Source organism: Schistocerca americana, chromosome 4 (assembly GCF_021461395.2).
Source record: "Schistocerca americana isolate TAMUIC-IGC-003095 chromosome 4, iqSchAmer2.1, whole genome shotgun sequence".
Classification (NCBI taxonomy): Eukaryota; Metazoa; Arthropoda; class Insecta; order Orthoptera; family Acrididae; genus Schistocerca; species Schistocerca americana.
The window spans coordinates 26454525-26473413 of record NC_060122.1 but is presented as its reverse complement, the minus strand read 5'-3'; the positions used below and the strand labels follow the sequence as shown (position 1 = coordinate 26473413).

The 18889-nt window shown below is 38.1% G+C and overlaps 1 protein-coding gene across 1 annotated transcript in view; it reads right to left on the bottom strand.

The window, feature by feature from the left end:
• LOC124612899 (vitellogenin receptor-like) overlaps window positions 1-18889 on the bottom strand; it is a 232698-nt gene that overhangs the window by 71642 nt on the left and 142167 nt on the right. Inside the window, exons 17-21 of the mRNA XM_047141363.1 lie at window positions 17245-17397; window positions 8975-9102; window positions 5452-5573; window positions 2122-2303; window positions 1910-2014 (exon numbers count right to left, since the gene is read on the bottom strand). Of these exons, the coding sequence (XP_046997319.1) occupies window positions 1910-2014; window positions 2122-2303; window positions 5452-5573; window positions 8975-9102; window positions 17245-17397 (690 nt within the window). The remainder of the gene's footprint in view (window positions 1-1909; window positions 2015-2121; window positions 2304-5451; window positions 5574-8974; window positions 9103-17244; window positions 17398-18889) is intronic.

Here is an 18889-nt window from a genome sequence, read left to right as displayed (position 1 = left end):
ACTGGCTGATCTGCAAAGTGTTCGTGACAAATTTGAAGTAATTAAATTATGTTTGTCTTAGTAACTATCTCCATGTCTTTTGAATGATTTCAAAGATGCTGACAGAAAACAGTTCATTATACATTGCAACTGACCATATCTACAATAAGAAAAGCATCTCTGAGAATGCACTACAATACTACCATCAAATCAATGCATAACAGTGAATGCCATGTAAACTAGAGCTGGCAAATCTAGACATCTTGGAAAGGAGACATGCAAGAAAAATCTTGGATATATTTTGGGCCCAAGATGACTTCAGTTTCCATCGAAGTCTACCAGAACATTGAAAGGCGATCTTATTGAGGATAATGTAGAGATGATGATCCTTCAACACTTCTAGAGAGCAAAGTATACGTTAACCAAACAATAAGGAAGGAAAACCACAACAGATTAATAAAGTCTCGGAATACTGGAAGAGTTTACCATCATGAAGTCCCAAACATGTAAGTACACTTATTTAAATAGGTATATAATATAATAGATCTAAACTAATGTTGCTTTTTGTGTGTATATTTTCTTCCAACTTCATGAATGTCAAAATTTATGACGGTGGTTTGAAAAGCTCTCTGAACGGAATAGAAAAAATTATTTAAATCACTGAAACTTTTTTTTATTGTTCAATGTAGTTTCCTGGTAGATTAATGCACTTGGTCCAACGATGTTCCAGTGCATTGTTCCCATCTCAAAGATGAGTTTCCTCCAGACCTGCAAAATAGTTGTCAACTCCAGCTATCAATTCTTTGTTTGAAGTGAATCTTCATCCACCAAGAAAAATTTTCAGTTTTGGGAAGAAACAGAAGTGTGACAGAGCCATATCTGGTGAATAAGGCGGGTGTGGAAACAATTCAAGCCTTAGTTCATGTAATTTTGCCATGGCAAAGGCACATGGGTGCAGCACGCATTGTCTTGATGGGAGATGACTCTTTCTTGCTAAACGTGGCCTTTTTTTGCACATCTTTTGTTGCAGTTTATCCAGGAGGTTAGCATAGTATTCTGCAGTAATTGTTTGCTCAGTGGGGAGATATTCTACAAACTGAATCCCCTTCACATCCCGGAACACTGATGCCACGACCTTTCCCGCTTAAGGAAAAGTCTCCGCTTTCTTCGGTGGCAGAGAATCAGCATGCTTCCACTGCTTTGACTGTTGTTTTGTCTCTGAGGTATAGTAGTGCACCCAAGTTTCATCTGTGGTCACAAACCTGGAACAAAATATCTTGTCCATTTCTGCTAAAATTGACCAAACATTGTTCCGATATGTCCATACTCTTGCATTTTTGATCCAACGTCAAGAGTTGTGGCACCCATCTTGCAGATAATTTTTTAAGTTTTAATTCTTCAGTTAAAATGAGATATACCCTTTTAGATGACATCCAACAAGCACGAGCAATTTCACGTACTTACAATCGGTGATCTTCCATGACCATTTTGTGCACTTTTACGATGTTTTTTGGAGTAGTGACACACCTTTGCCAACCACTGCGCGGATCATCTAAGCTCTCCCAACCAAATTTTAATTCATTCATACACTTAGCAACAGTTGAATATGAAGGAGCAGAGTTCCCCAGAGTATTCTGGAAATCAGCATGAATGTCCTTTACTTTCATACCTTTCTTTACGAAATACTTAATCACTGCTCAAATCTCTATATTTACCATCTTCGCAAATCAATATGTGGGAACAACAACAGAGACAGGTCACTGCCACAGTTCTCTTCCAAGAGCACTGACATAGCATGTGTTTACAGGCAACAGTCCAATGAATATCATGTGAACAACTCTTTGCGCTAGCGCTTACCTCTCGTGGTGATTTCGAGAACTTTTCAAACCACCCTCAAGATATTTGACTAAAGTGACATATGTACCCTCACCTTTGTCACAGTTTTCTTCATCAGAGCCATCATTACAGTCCTCTGTGAGGTCACACCGTAAGCTCTGAGCTACACACCTTCCATTTCTACACTCAAACTCTGTCTCTGCAATAAGTAATTTTTGTTAAAGAATTTAACAATGTTATGAAATGGATAGTTGCAACTAACCATACAGCGTGCGCTCTGTATGGTCAGTAGCTTGCGCGACTGACCTGTGTCACATATCCCAACTTCACAATCCCGTTCGTCTGACCCATCGGAGCACTGCACAATGCCATCACATTTCCCCTCCAGAGGCACACATTGCCCGTTACTGCAGGCAAACTCGTGCTCCCAGCACACTTTGCAGTTTTTCTCATCCTCTCCACTCGGGCAGTCATTTACACCATTGCATCTGTTGAACAGACATTCAAGTTGTTTTACAAATAGCAGAACAAACCACTGGAGCAGGGTTGCCACTCTGATCTATTTCAGAGAGGCACGCACAACTGCTCCCCTAAGTAGACATTAACAGTTCTTGATTGTTCCTGAATCTACTGCATTGATATAAACATAAGAATAGAAGGGGAAGTATGTAACTACTTTGTTAAAATTTTCAGAAGTGTATATGTCCTGAGTAAGTGGGAAGAACAACTTTAAAGATGAAGGCTACATTTTGTATCTTCGAAGGGTGCTCTGGAGACCCTTACCTCAGAAGGTAATAACTCAACAAGACTGGGCAAGTGCAACAAACCCTATGTTTGTTGTTAAAGCTGGAAGAATGTTATACCAAAGTTATACTGAAGTTCTGTAATCGTTCAAAAAGCTGATAGACACCATGATAATAGAAATACACTATGCCTATAAATAGAGCACCACATATCACAGCAATCAGTTCTACAACTAAAATGTGAAAGGAAGTTAGCATACCAAAAGAAGATGTCAAAATCCTGTATTCTGTTGAATGTTTTTCTGGTATTGGAATGCCCCATGTTAGAACAGTCTTACAGCAACAAGGCACCTTTTTCAAATGAGAATTAATGTTGCAAAAGGCCGTAAGTAAAAACCGTTTACAAGCGCTTCACCAAATTCCAACATGTAGACACTGTGGCTAATGTCGTGGAGAATGTTGGCCACAGGCAAACTGTGAAGACTCCTTAAAATGTCACCAGTTAATGGAATTATTCAGCAAAATCCGACAATCTGTCATAATAATTTCAGCACAAACTGCTCTGAAGGGATCCAGCATGCAGAAAATACTGAGGTCTTATACATTTTTCCATTCAATATCCAATCTCAAAAGGTCATAACTGTATGAGCTATGTGATAGGGCCAACTGTCAACCATAGCATCGACAAGATGGCTGATGTTGGCTGTATCTAGTTCATAGATGAAGCACACTTCCACCTGAATGGAGTCAAGAGTAAATGAAACTGGCCATTCTGGGATTCCAAAAATTTCCATTTGTGAAGCAAAACCATTGCATTCTTTCAAACTTACTGTTAGGGCTGTGGTGGGTATCATCATTGGCCCTTTTTCATGTGAAAAACTGTCACTAAAATTATGCTGCAATTTTGGAACAACTTTTCACTATACAGCTAGTGTTGGAGGATCAACCAGGCACCAAGTGGTTTATGCAAGATGGGGATCAGACCATATGGCTCCCAACAGTTATTTCACAGTGAGAAATAGTTCATGAACAGTCACTGTATTTGATTATTACAAATATACTGGCACAGTGATGGATTGGCTTCAATATTTGCCCATCTGACTGTGGGGCACATTTAAAGATTGTCTACCAAAACTGTCCCACCGCTCTGGATGAGCTCAAATCGGCAGTCTGTGTGGTATCACGATTCATTACTGCTAGGACACTGCACCATTTAATGGTAAATTTCAATGCTTGTGAGATGTGGATATTTCAAAATATTGTCGTGTGGCAGCAAAAACTGCTTGCAAATGATTAATAATTATGCATGCCACTACTGCGCAAACTGCAAAGCTTAGGAAACCATCTGTTAGCTTTCCATACTATTTTCAAAATTTTGTAAAAAAATTCTTACTGATTTCACAATAAACATACCTTTTGTTGCAGTCTATCCACCTTTGAGACAATTTTGGAATCAGGGACTCAATGGACACCTTTGGTATCTGTATCTTGCAAAACATTGTTTAGTGTTTAACAGAGGGTACATCCCATTGCCCCATTCTTTCCGTAGGATACAGGTGTTGATCTCTAATTAAAAGCCTCTGCCAATCATTGTTTTTCAGTATCTGTCTCACGACAAAGAATGGCGGCACTAATGTTTATAAGATTTATTTTTTCAATATTCTCCATTTATTTGGTATTGGATCTAAACACATTAGAAACATGCTGAAGAGTTGCAAAAGTGTTCTGTATGCAGCCTACTTCAGCACAGTATTTTACCTGTGTGAGCTGGAAGTGGCCTCTAGACTCAATTGCACAATAATATTGTGCAATATTACTCATTCTCTCTCCAGAATACTCTAACATTGTCAATAATAATGAGCAATGTTGTGGTTTGGGATATTGACAAAGACAGTGCTGCTGTTGTGAGAATTGTTCTACTTTTTTTGCAGAAGAAAGTGGATGAAGAATTGGGTCAAGGAGCACTGGGAAACTCAAAATCTTTCAATATTTATGTTGAATGAGGCAAAGGTAACTGTGTCAACGTAGGCATTCCCATACATTGGTGCAAGCTACAGCTTTGCTAAAAATTTGCGAGACCGGTGTAAGTTATTAAATCTTGCCACAGTATCAACTCTTATTTTATTGCAAATTAGTTCAGATACAAGCTCTCTTGGTACTACAATTATATACGAACACTTACAATGATTTTTATATACACCAATAGGAAAATTGGATGTATTATCCTTAATGACTACCTGACTCATCCAAATTAGATTCAGAGACTATGATTTAATGAGTACAAAATGAGCATTTCAGCCTCTCTTAAATGGTTATGCGTAAAGAAGTTATGAAACATTAATCAAATTGAGAACAAGATGGTTAAATTCAGATGAGAAAATTAACTGGGAACTGGATACCTTATACTAAAGATACTAATGGCGATACCAACAAACTAGAGCATCAAGACATTGTGTATATTTAGTGCTAGGCTTCAAGACATGCTAATGCTAGAGTATTATACTGAGCTGTGACTGCAATTGTCTCTTGTGACTTGCACCTAAAAACAAACTACAGTTTATAGTTGGTTGGCTATTTTTTGATTCCATAATACATTAACAGCCTCAAGACACCACAGTGATAATACCAACAGAAGTCTGGACTGCAACCTGAAGCTCAAACTGAGAGATTTCCTGATCTGTGATCACTGCTCCAATTCTTTGGGCAGTACTGAAGCTCAGCACTAAACATGTTAATTTTCCTTTGTTCCAAGCACATGACAAGGAGCTGAATAAGAAGTGTCTAACAGCTGTTGAAGCTCATCAGCAAGTTTTAAGGTAACCTAAGAAGTAAGAAAATTAGTGCAGAGCAGCACATCGGTGAGCACAGCTGCCACTGCGGACAACAGACTGACCTGTGAGAGGCAGGTATGCACCACTTGTCATGTTCGCAGTGGAACTCGTCTGCCCTGCACCCTGCTGGCACGAGGCACGTTACGTTATCCTGCAGCAACATGCCCTCGGGACAGCCACACACCTGCAACCCAGAGCCGCATTCAGTTTCTTCGCACAGTCTGAACTATTACACTGAAACAATTTTCAAAGCTAACAGATTCCCAAGTCATTGCAACGTACCTGGAATATACAACATTCCCTAACAGTTACTGCAGTAATATAACAGCTCACATAAGTTGATCCCTGACAGTTGCAGTGGGCTGGGCACAGCAGCTGAACAGGCCTACCTCAACCAACAACATAACGCACTTTTGAATAAAATCTATTTTTCAAGCCACATCAATGGCTATCTTCGCCATCATCGTCAGGAGTGAAACTACTGACTACTGGGGCCGGCATGATTTTCCACTCGTGTACCCACGATTAAGGTCACTGGCACCAGAGGGCCGAAACGATGCACGCGCGGAAGGTGAGCTGGGCACCTCATAGCAGCTACGGCCCACTGTGGGACCGAGTGACGTCAGGTGGCGTGAGGGGGCTGGCACCGTATCTGAAACTGTCGCTCTCGCCTCCCTCCGAGCGTTAAGCGTCCACCGTTGCTTCCTTTCGACTTCCAAAGCCCACTCCCGTGCCCTACTCAGTATTTACCCCTGGTCTGTTGAAACTGTTGCTGCCTCTTATAATGGAATTCCAGTATGTTAACACACTGGCCAAGACACTCATGTTCTCTGATAATGTTTTGTGTCTTTACCAGGCAATGCTCAGCTACAGCTAACTTGTCGAGCTCCTTTTATTTAATGGGTCTGTCAGGCTTGGAACAACACTGTGCAATTGTGCAAATTGTCTGGCCTATATCAATGCTGCCACACTCTCAAGGAACACCATGCACACTGTGCACACTAAGAGCTTTAACAGGGCACAACATCTCTCTCTTCTTGGGGGCAGGCAGTAACACTGGCTCAATCTGTCTCTCTGCAGTACACATTCTAACTCGCTAATCGTTGCCCCACAGTATGCCAGGAATGTCGCCGACTCTGTTTCTGCCGATTCACAAGGCGTCTCTTCAGTGACACCTGAAAGTGTTTACAGTGTCTCTTGCTATAAGCGCTCTCTCTTAACATGTGTCTAAAGTGCTGCAATTCAGATTTTAGGTGGTCATTGACAGAAATAACTGACTGTGTATTAATGTGTTTGGGACTGCTTTCTTGTGTACAGGGCAGTGAAAACTCTTGGCTTTCAAACACAGATCAGTGTGTGTCAGTTTCCTGTACACTGAATGACTGAGCTGGCCTCCTGCCTTCCACTCAACTAAAACATCCAAGAACGGTAGCTGGCCATCCTCCTCCATTACAGTAAATTTAATGTTGTGCTGGACACTCTTCATCTGATCCACAAACTGCTGCACTATATTTTCACCATGAGGTCATATCAGGAAGGTGTCATTGATGTACCTCAGGAAGCGAGATGGACACAACGCCGCAGAGTTCAGAGCCTGTTCCTGGAAGTGCTCCGCGAAGAAATTTGTGTCTGCAGGAGACAGTGGCAAGTCCATTGCTGTGCCATCAGTCATTCCATAATATTCGTTGCGGTACAAGAAGTAATTCGTCAGACAATCCCAGGTGGAAACTGCTGGGCCCAAAGATACAGCATGTCTTGTACTGGCACCCTCATAAAAAGTGACTACATGCAAACTACTGTAACACCATTTCGGCCTATTCACTTTTTTTTTGTGCGTTTCAACATATTTCTGCATTACACCACAGTGGAGATAGCTATCGAGAGCTCAAGAATTTTATTAGAATTGATGTGACTTGAAAACTGAGAAGATTTTATTCAGACAGGCTGCCGCAAAATATTCGGGACACTTAACGATTTTGTAAATCTTTATAGCAACACCTCAGTGTTGTCTGCTCTGTAGGCTGCTACTGTTTATGCCTCCAGCAATAAGCGCTTCATTTTAACGCTAGCAATAGCACTGAGAACTATCCGGGTTCTAGTTATGCTGCCTAGTACAGTGAGAGGCAGCCGTGACAGAACTATTCGACCTGATATGCGACATAAATATGTTTAATACCATCAGACTTAAAGAAGAATTTAAATATTCCAGTTCCATAGAAGGTACATGCTAACAAGTGTCATTGCTCAGCTATCAGCATTTATGGAATGATAGAAGAAGCTTATCTCAGGGAAGAACTACAGGAACACATGGAAAGTATTAAATCTAGAAACAGTTTGGATTACAGGGAGTATATGCAGACAAGAGTCAGGTTTTCCTGGGTTTCCCCAGGTGAAAGTACACGCTACCCAGGGTGAAAGTCCATTTTTTTCTGTACTAAATGACATACTTTCCCTCTGAGCTGTAAAAGTTTTCAAACCTTTACTTTACACACTAGCATAGAACTTCCTTGCGATTCAGAAAACAAAACCCAATAAAAAAACATTCTAGAATGATCTTTGATGCATGGCAACATGTACACTGCATATTTTCATATTACAAAAGTAAATACACATGTACGAATTGAAATGAATGCATAACCTCACAGCTTTGTACTTTTTGGCATCTGTTATTCTTTAATATGGATCAAACACAAAAGTGCCAATAAAATGTAGCTAATGGCGTAAATGCTGATCTTCTGTGGCCACAATTTTTCTGTGTGACTGGTCATCAAATTGTTAAGTTCTGAATGAGAGCAAACACACTTATTTAAGAAACTCATTGCATGGTCTCTCAGGCTACGTAATTCCTCTTGCATAAAAGAGGAAATTACTTTTCAAGTACTGCTTCTCCAACCATCATGCACAATATTTTCCCAGTAACTGTTAGAAATGTAAACAGATGTGATGTCAGTCTCACAGCAGCAGTTTGTTGTTACTAAATATTGTATAGTCTTCATCATGAAGCCTTTGACATTTTGCTATCAGCAGATGTTTCTTTGCAAACAAAGTTTTTACTTTTGTCTTATTTTCTTACATTTTATTACTACAGTATTATTCTGTACTAGGGGGCTACAGTAAAATTTTTGTTGAGGTATTGGTTCTTACAAATAAACAAAAATTTAACTGAAACCTACACAAAAAATTACCAGATTCTAAATAATTCCTGAAATTTTCCCTAGATTTCTTGGTTGTCTGGGTGTATACACCCTGGATTAACATGCCACTCATTCCACTTTTTTTACAGCTACGTGCGCTTTGTGAATTTAAAACGTCCTTGGGTAATTTTCATCATGAAACTGCAATTTAAATATAATTTTATCTGGAATGTTTGCAACAAATTTTTACTGACCAAATGTAATTTGTCAATGAGAAACTACTTAACCTTAAAATGGTTTCTTTCTAACACATTTTCTTTCTGCACCAGTTCCTGTGCACTATTCATAAAATGTACCCCTTAATCTCTCCAAGTCACTTTAGGAAGCAGAGCTGTATTTTGAATTGTGTTCCAGGCTGAAGGCTCAGAAGCTGTTGTCCCACAAACCTCACCTGCTTCTGCCCCCTCACGAGGCACAGGTGGCTGCAGCCACCATTCCCCTGATGGCACGGGTGGTACGGCAGCAACGCCACTCCCCTCACAGCCGTCAGCACTACACGGTAAGTGTCCTCCGCTGCCACTGCAAAATGACATGACACTTGGTATACCAAAATGTAAACTGATGTGAAGGCAAAACTGAGCAGCACGTGGCTGGCCACTTTATTTTCAGGAGTTGAAATGCGAAGTTTCACAAATCCACATTTGAATGCAGAGAAAGTGCCAATTTTTATCAATTTTCTGGGTTTTTATTCACAGTAGTTACAATTACCATTTCCACTTCTCAGTCTAAATAATAAGTCAGCCGCTCTGTTCATTATACCTGAAGCTTTGGTGTGTATCAGGTTGGTTGGTTGGTTGGAGAAGGGAATAAACTACACGGTCATCAGTCCTCCGACCTTAGATTAACTAAAACTGATAAAATCCCACATTAGGAGAGGGAACTACAATGTCCATAAAACGATAAACTAAAACTAATGACAGGGAAGGAAGGAAAAGGGTGGAAGAAGAGGTGAGGGGAAAGAAGGTGAGTAATTACAGGGACGTGAAGGAAGAAGCACAGGAAACAAGAGAGATGCTTAAGACAAAACAGACCCCACTAGGAAAGGGGTGGGAAGGCAGAGGGCTGGAATGAACCACCAAGCCAATCCAGTCAGGGTGAAGGGGGGTAGCAAGAGGACCTGCCATCCCCTCCACTCACCGATAAGGTGGAAGGTCCCTCCCTTAAATAAAGCGATAAAAACCCCCATCACGAATAAAAGGTAAAACGAGATCTGCCGCTGAGGCATTGTCAGCCAACACCAGGTGTAGCAAGTCTGGAAAGCTAAAAGCATGTCATATGGTGGCTAAGTTGGGGCAGTCCAATAAGATGTGTGCCACAGTCAACAATGACCCACAATGACCCACAATGACAGAGAGCGGAGTCCTCACGACGGAGGAGATAACCACGAGTCAAAAAAGTATGGCCAATGCAGAGCAAGCATAGGACAACAGAGGCTTTATGAGAGGCCCATAAGAAGGATCGCGATGGAGTTTTAGAATCCTTAACTGCCCTGAGCTTGTTCGGCGAAGAAAGAGTGTGCCATTCAGCATTCCAAAGGCCCAAAATCTGACTATGTATGCCGAGCAAAGGTCTATTTCCGGAATGCCAATAGCAAGAGATGGTTTGGTAGTAGCCGATTTAGCCAGTCGATCGGCAAGTTCATTGCCAGGAATCCCAACATGGATTCACACAAACTAAGGATATTTTGATTTTTGGAAAACTTCAGCTACTTTAACATTTGGTTGCTCCAGGATTTTGCCAGCAGTGACTATTTAGGCATCTGGTTAGGATATCTAGTGTCTCTGACTGACCATTCTGAATCAAATTCTGCATTTGCAGGTACTTTTAACAAGTAACTTACAACAATAGTTCACAAAGCACGAAAACTAATGACCTGTTCCTTTCCCCAGAAAAAAATTTTTGTTTTACTGGCACCCAACTGGAAATAAACATTCATGAAGTGTATTTACCATTGCTAAATAGAGTTGCTATCAGCTGTGTAACAATATGACAAAATTTATGTTTGACCTTAACTCAGATCTGGATTTTCCGCTTATTGCGCGAGTAATCCAGCACAAGATTTGTCATTCCATTATACAAGTGATGGCTGTCCACGTTCACATCTGTGAATACATTTGCTGTATTTCATAATATTTGTAGTCACCACAGTGCCTGCTGCTTCAGACATGCAAGCATGTCCAAAGGAACATCATACTTCTGAACACAGGCACTTCAATATCGTAAATATGCTTGGTTGTTAATCATTTTACATATTACAGTTTTAATTTTTACCATAAAAACCCAATTTCTGATTATATGCATGGTGTCTACTCTACTTACTACTGCAGTCTTAAGCATTAATTTGAAATGAAACTAGGTTATTAACATAAATTTTAGACTGCTAGCGTTTAATATAAAATTACACAATACCCCATTCCCACATGAAAAATTTATGTTAACATGTGAAGGCAACACCTGTATCAAGGGCAGATTCACTGCTCACTAGACAAGTCATCCAAGCAAATACTGCATAAGCTGACCATGATCTCTAAGAAGTTAATCCAATTTTCTAAGAAATTCACTTTTATACATTCTTTACATAAAACTAGTGTTATAATATTTATTCATTTAGTCAGGGCTGGAGGAGTGGCAGAGATGATCACAGAACAAAGCACAGTAAACAATACATAGCAGTCACATGCTCAACCACTAAACTATAAGGTCACCCTACTTACCAACAGTGAAACACTAGGAATTTGTGACAGCTTTTAAATGTTTTTATAAGTGCAAAAACCCAAAGTTAATCTCTAGAAGTATTTCTTGATGTTTCCAACATGTGCACAGCACCAGGAATTTATAACTTAGGTATGAGTAACAAGCTTGAGATCTTTCTCATTGGGTGACCTTGGATGGCAATGTAAGGTTTAATTACACACACTTAGAACAACCTTGTCAGGAGTTATTACAGTATCCTTAAGTACGGAGAGAAACTTATTTCTGCCAATCCACAACTGAGCCATGTTAATTTGCAGCCAATGATGACTGGAGGTATTTTTCCAAAGCAAATGAATCCGACATCTCTTGCATAAGTCGCAAAGTGGCACTTAAATGAACCACACATCATGGTTAAAGGATCATCTACCAATACCTTCTTCAGGTGTGGACAATTAAGATCTTAAAACCAACAGAGGCTATCTTTCTGAAGTGAGCTTTAATATAAAAGAAATCAAGCACATATAAAACTACATTATGAGGTACTTTCTAGTTTACCAGGTTTCCATTAGATCCAACTGGTTTGTTGGGTACATGATAATGATAATTTGCTGCACAAGATGAAACACGCCATTACAGTTCTTACCTGTCATGCACACTGTAGTCTTTTAACCTATTCACAGTTGATGGGACATTTTTGAAAAAAATGGGACCTATCTATCTGATATTTAGTGAGAAGCTTTCTGAACTGAGAAAAGTATGATATATTATGGGTTTGATCTATGGATGGCTGAGAGTAGTAAAGGGGGGTTGCATGCTTTAACATCTGGCAATGTGGATCTATCTCTGGAAAATATCTATCATCCAAGGGTGAAGCAATTGCGTTTCCTTTTACATCAACGACTGTTTTGAAACAATACTACTGTTCAGTCATGCTTCCGGTTCACACAATATTTTTAATTACTGTGATGCAGATGTCCACCAAACTTCAAATACTGCAAAAAAATGTGGTACATCAAAGTCATCTTCAAATCTTATGTTGAAAATTTGTGTACAATATTTCACAGCTTTCATTGTTCTGAGAGTGTCTCGGTACCATTGAATTGAAGTTTACCAATTTTGGATTTCAAATTTATTGGTTTCATAAATATTACTGTATTATTTTTCCTTTTTAAACATTCGTATAGAGCTGTAGTAAAATTTGTCTTGTTACCCTTTACTATGACAGATCAAAAGTAAAAAATTTGCATCTCAACTTCACCCCACTAGGGTGAATTTGATCCATTATCTGTTGTGATAATTGTGGATTGTTTGACTAGTGTGACTTGACACTAACAACTGAGAAGTAAATATTGCATAATTAAATTTCTGTGCTTGTCATCCTGATGATACTTTCCAACCAACATTTTACTTTGAGAACCCTAGATTCAAACGAAAACATAGAGCTGGTTAAGTTTGTAAGACTTTGGTTCCACTTCAACTTTCAGAATGAAACTTCATTTCTGTGTGTGAAATCTTATTGGACTTAACTGCTAAGGTCATCAGTCCCTAAGCTTACACACTACTTAACCTAAATTACCCTAAGGACAAAAACATACACCCATGCCCGAGGGAAGACTCGAACCTCCGCCGGGACCAGCCACACAGTCCATGACTGCAGTGCCTCAGACCATAAACTTTATTTTTGTTGGAAGTTTATTAATCATGAAAGGTTTAATACAGCCACAAATGTTATTATTACAGCCCAGTGTGCTTCCAAACCAAAGAGGAGACATGAAAATAATTTCTGTCTATCATTCACACAGCACACAGCTTGAATTAAGTACAATGGACTCCAACAAAGCAAGCAAATCATGGACATGGCCATTGCCGGAAATGCAACAAATAGACAGAGTCACATTCCAATTGATACAATGGAGGCACATAGATAAATGCCAAAACTTGCTCAATGAGGATCTGTGAACACAAGGTCGATAAATGTTGTTGTTAAGGAGGAAATCACAACTTACAAAATGTATTAAAACAAAGTAACAAAACAAAATTGAGCAAATTTGTTTTTCTGTACCAATTTTTATGATTAAATGTGCTTTTGAGTGTTCTGCCACACGTCCATTTAGTTCACAGTATTACGTTGACAGACCTGGGTGCGTTTCAGGAGCTCTAAGTTTCACTGTTGCGTGCTCATTGACTCCAACCATGCTGAATTATTGTATGGTCTCACTTATTTGTAACCAAGTTATTTTCCCACCCCCTTTTGATATTTTTTTAAGAGCTAGCATTGCTATTGTGTCAACTGCAAATTCAGCATTCTCTAGCTGGTGGATGTTATGGCTAGTGACACAAATAAATTGTGTGCCAGATCCCAAGCATTATTTAAACTAATCCCACTGTCTTTGTTTAATAGGTTTTCTGATATCTTCATTTTAATGTATGAACTATGCTGTCCCACAGAGTTCACATCACAATACTGGTTTCATATTTCATTTCACAATTTTATTTGATGCAGTGCTTGGTGACAGCTGGTTTGCTCTTTTTTACTCATATTTCTGGTGCTCCTTACATCTCTCCTTGACTGTTCAGACAGTCTGCCCCGTTAAGAGATGCAACATTCACATGAAATATAATATACACCCAGATTTTGAGGACCTAGAGCAACATTACAAAGCACAGTTTTTATCTTATGAGGATGAAACACCAAGTGCCATGCCCTGATTTCTCAGAAACTTCATTCAGTTGAAGAGGGGTCAAAATAATTGGACACTGTTTACCTGTACATACTCTATCCTTTATGAGTAAACAATGGTAAACTGAGGAAATTCTAGTGCCTTTTAGTGTGTAAATAGTACAATTGAAGCAATGACACAGTAGCTAGTGCAACAGCTTCATATTTTGTGCCCCATGTTTAAAACCCAGTTATTTTTATTTTTGTTGTTCATTTATCCGCCCCCAACCATAGAAGTTTACAACAAGGTGGTTTTCCAGTTTATATTCAAATAGTGTTGGCCATATTTGCCTGGTGAATGAATTATAGGAAGAAGAATAAATCAATGAGAAAAACCCTTCACTGAAAGTCCTGTTTATCTTTACTGAAAATGAACAACAAGTGCCAATTTTTAGAAAAATGATGCTACATTACACATGGTTTGCAGTGAATTTATTACCTACGTGGGGAAATCATCATCAATCATAATGCTGTTTCTTTCCAAAGTGAAATTCATATGGAGAATTTTCAGCAGAAAAAATAATTTAAAATATTTGCTAGGCCTACTATTTTTAGGCAAGTTCAAACCTCTTATTTCTCTGAATGAAATCTAAACTTACATAATATTTATCTGGTGGTGTAATTCTCAACCGGCTGTTATCTGTAGTATTTTTAAAATTTTCCAAACGAATGACTATAGGTGTTTCACTTTCAGAATTCAAAGACTTCTCATTTCCTGTGATGAATTATGGTTTATAAATTTATTTTCCAAAACACTGCAATCACTTTCACTTTTAGAATTTTTAATTAGTATTTTACCACGTCTAGGTCAGTAAAATCACTTGTATTCTGAAGTAAATCATAAATCTCGGCTGGTTTATTCGCATAATTTTTCCCAGAAATGCCATCTTCTATGACTAATGTTTACAAAATTTGTACAAGTTTCTTTTAAACTTTACAGTCTAAACACCTATAATGATGACAGAAAACTTAAATTGAATAAACAAACTTCCCTGTGTATTTTAGTAACTTCGGTTACTCACTAGATGGCTTATCAATATTATAAACTCTGTTTTTCTAAAGGTTGATTATTTCAATGTTGGCAGTTCTAGGAAATTTAAGAGTCATAAATGTTGACACTTTGCAGTTCTAGGGTAATTCTTTGATATTTACACCAAAAAATGTCTATTTCTAACAAGGAGGTTAAGTCGAGATCCATATAAGATTTAACAATATAATTACTACTTTTACCTTTAAACAGTTTTTTGAGCTTTTTTGCTAATTAACCATAATTTGCCAGGAATTTATGAATTTTGGGAATATTGCTGGCAATATTCCCTGGGCATATTTCTTCGCTTTTAAATTCCCGGGAATTTTACAACACTACTAGTGAAGATAAAGTAAAATTGTTTACATGGTATTCAATCTTTGAATATGCCAGGATAAATGAGTTGTGTAAGCATGACGACAGTTTCAAAAACATCCACCAAAATTTATATAAAAATAATCACAGCTGAGGGATTCATGAAGTGGAAAATTCAAATTTATTAATCATTTTAAGTTACACCCAAGTCTTTCCTGAACGAGAATATATGAATGTATATTCTTTGACCACTGCTTTGCAAAGTTGGTCAGCCTGATGCAAAGTGAAAAAGTAACAGCTGAGCATCATTACAGCACTTTTTGTTTTACCCTCAGTGATTTGAAATAGGGTAACACTCATTTCACAATATCTTCTTGGCAGAAAATATTTTGAAATGAAGTCACATTCAACATTGACAAATGCAGGAACTGCGATCTACTTCGTAACAAGGAATCGCATATTTTATTGCTTTTTGTTTCACTCTCAGCAATTTAAACTGTTCTCAGGTTCCTGCCTAACCCCACACTCAAACCGTCATGTGTTCTCTAACCAAACAAACATATGTAACATTTAATATTGCAGAACATTCTTCATTCCCTTCATTCCCTTCATTATGAAGTCAAGAATGTGTTAATGCTAAGAAGAACAAAATATTTTCATGTAGCAGGACGAGAACCTACATTGAACTTCATAAACCACAACATTATCCATTACATTAGCACTTTGTCATGTGATATTAATGCCCTGCATCATCATAGCATCTTTTGAAGGAATAAATCTATAATTTATTAATGACATTTAAAGAGAATTGTAACATTTCAAATTTTCAATGCACTATTATCTTTGAACATGGTACTCCTAGTTTTAACCAAAGTATGTTCCATGCTTCATATGTGAACTATTGATGATAACAGGCTTAACAAACATTAAGTCATATGATTAATTATAATAATAATAATTACAAATTTTTTACCAAGAATGGCATGTTTTTATACAGCATATGCATGCATAAATCTTGCAAGAGTTCCATACCTCGTGCTAATTATAGCAATTCCTGCTGTTATTGTGCTTTATGTCAAAGTGACGTTCGCAGAAAGTCTTGTGAAAAGAGTGTTACCATCTGAAATAGTACTTTATTTTATGAAGTTATCTTTTTGTGCTTATATTTTATTCATGCAGACTGTAAAAATAGCAACAATAAGGAACTTTAATAGAAGATTTAAGTTTAAAAAGCAACAGAGGACCTCTGTGCAGATGCTCCAAGTTGCCATGTATCAGTTCTAGCATAACTGCCGATTAATACAGACAGGACCATCCTCCTACCAATGTCAATAGCAGATTTTAAAACCTATCTATAGATACTTAACTAACAAATTACTTGCTTAAAGCAAGTGTGGGAGAACTCTCACTACAACGAAAGCTTCAATAACTGTGTGTGTGGGAATACTTGCCTATAACAGTATTTGTGGTTTTAAAACCCCTAAAAACTGGTGTGATGGATGCAGTTGTGTGTTTGTACATGGGTCAGACAGTACGCTGAAAGTTTTTCAGAAATATGGGCACAGAACCTGGGGTTAACATCACAAATGCTTGTGTCAGTTTACCAGCTGATGGTGTGAAAAGCTGAGGAAAGTGCCCCAAAATGACAAGATACAAGAATTCCGAAGAGTGCCTCCCAACTTACACTGAAGGATACAGAAATCTGCAAAGATGACAGCTACTGACCTCATGAGTTTTAACTTTGCATGTAGATTGAACAGATTTTCCAAAAATTTTAAATGCATTTTACCAAAAGCATGACTTTTTAGCTTTAAATATAATTTTCTTTGAAACTATGTCAATGAAACTTTGTACAACCATGACAAGATAAAAAGTTGCACCAGAATCCATTACATGGCACACTTACTAAGGTCAATCTTCTTCACTTTGGAAGCACCATCGAATTTGTTGGCCCAGTACAAGCTGCGCTGGCCGTGGATGGTCCAGAACAGATCCTGCCCCAGAGCAGTTACTGACGTCGGAGACCCCGACAGCCTCTTGAAGATGTGGTGGTCAATACCTGCAAATATTCAAACTCTACTGCAGTGTGTTTCTACACGTAGAACTTCTGCCACCCAATACTAAATACTCCTTGTGGCAGAAATCTGATTGCTAGTGAACTTTCATTCTATAATGCCTTACAGCATTATCTTCTAAGGCAATTCAACTAAGATCAGAAGAATTTTTGTAGAATAAATATGTAAAGTTAATACGTTTCAGAAACTCCTCAGAAACTAGGGATTATTATATTCACTGTATGTGTTAATCCACTCACTTTATTTGTGCTTAACAGTAACGGCAAATGTAGGATGAATCATGCAATTCACAACCAAAATATACCAGATGTCCAAATTTCCATGTGAATTATACATCCCTATTTGGGGTTCATAATGGAAACCAGTATACTCCTGCAGATGTCAAATACTCCTAACAGACATTGTAAGAGCAAGGTGGGATGCTCTTATCCATTCTTGTACCACTCCTGATGCCAATTTAATTTTTCCTTTTCTGGTCAATAACACACACGCACACAGTAGTTGCAGGAAATTTATTGTTTACGGGGTAGTTTTCAAACTACTGATGATACTATATTTGGATCTGAAGAACTATTCTTGATCGACTATACATGCACACCGTGAAAGATTTTCACGGTTGTTAGCTTCTTATAATGCATTGGAAAGTCCTCATTTTCTTATGGTCAATAATAACTTTTCCCAAAAACTACATAGTCAAAGCTTTTATCCAGCATCCTCAAATCCTAAAATGTAATTATTTATACATTTCAGTAAAGCAGTTTTTCTGTTTATTATATGTGTACTTTTACTTAACTATCTAAGTCCACTTTCTCACAACTTATTGGTTGATTTTGATAATCATGCACACTGTTCTCCCATAAAATAGTGCCCATAATTTTGCCATTTCTTAGTTAATACAGTTTGGAGTTAAACTTATTTTACCTACTGTATCTTTGTACCCACTAAGTTTGCTATTTTATAGTAACAGCTAAAATGTAGTTCAGAAGTATTTTGCAAATTTATAGTTTGTGTAACTCGTGCCTCTATGAATAGGCATCACACACAAAGTATAAGTCATCTTGCAGTTAATGTACGAACCTATGAGGTTCTAGACCTAGCAATGAACTTTGGCACAATGTGTGTTTCTTCAACTGGCTTGTCAGTGCTGAAGAGTGGAATTGTAAACACGCAGTTTGCAAAGAGTTTGAAGATAGTAATACTTATGCAATGAGTCTAAGCTTTATAAGGCCCATGTTGCCACTTTTACTGGAAAGTACTCTTTACAACACAATCAGAGGTTAAAGCAGTAATGAGTGAAAAAGTGAACTTGTGATATTAAGTCACTGTTTATGGTGAACAAACCTATCAATTCACTAAAGACTTTTCAAAATGAACAACAACTAGGCAGTGTGAGAAGTTAGCAATATTACAACATTAAGTAGAAACTTTCTCCAACATCCACGGATTTTCAGAAATTACCTTACTAGGCCCCCTTTG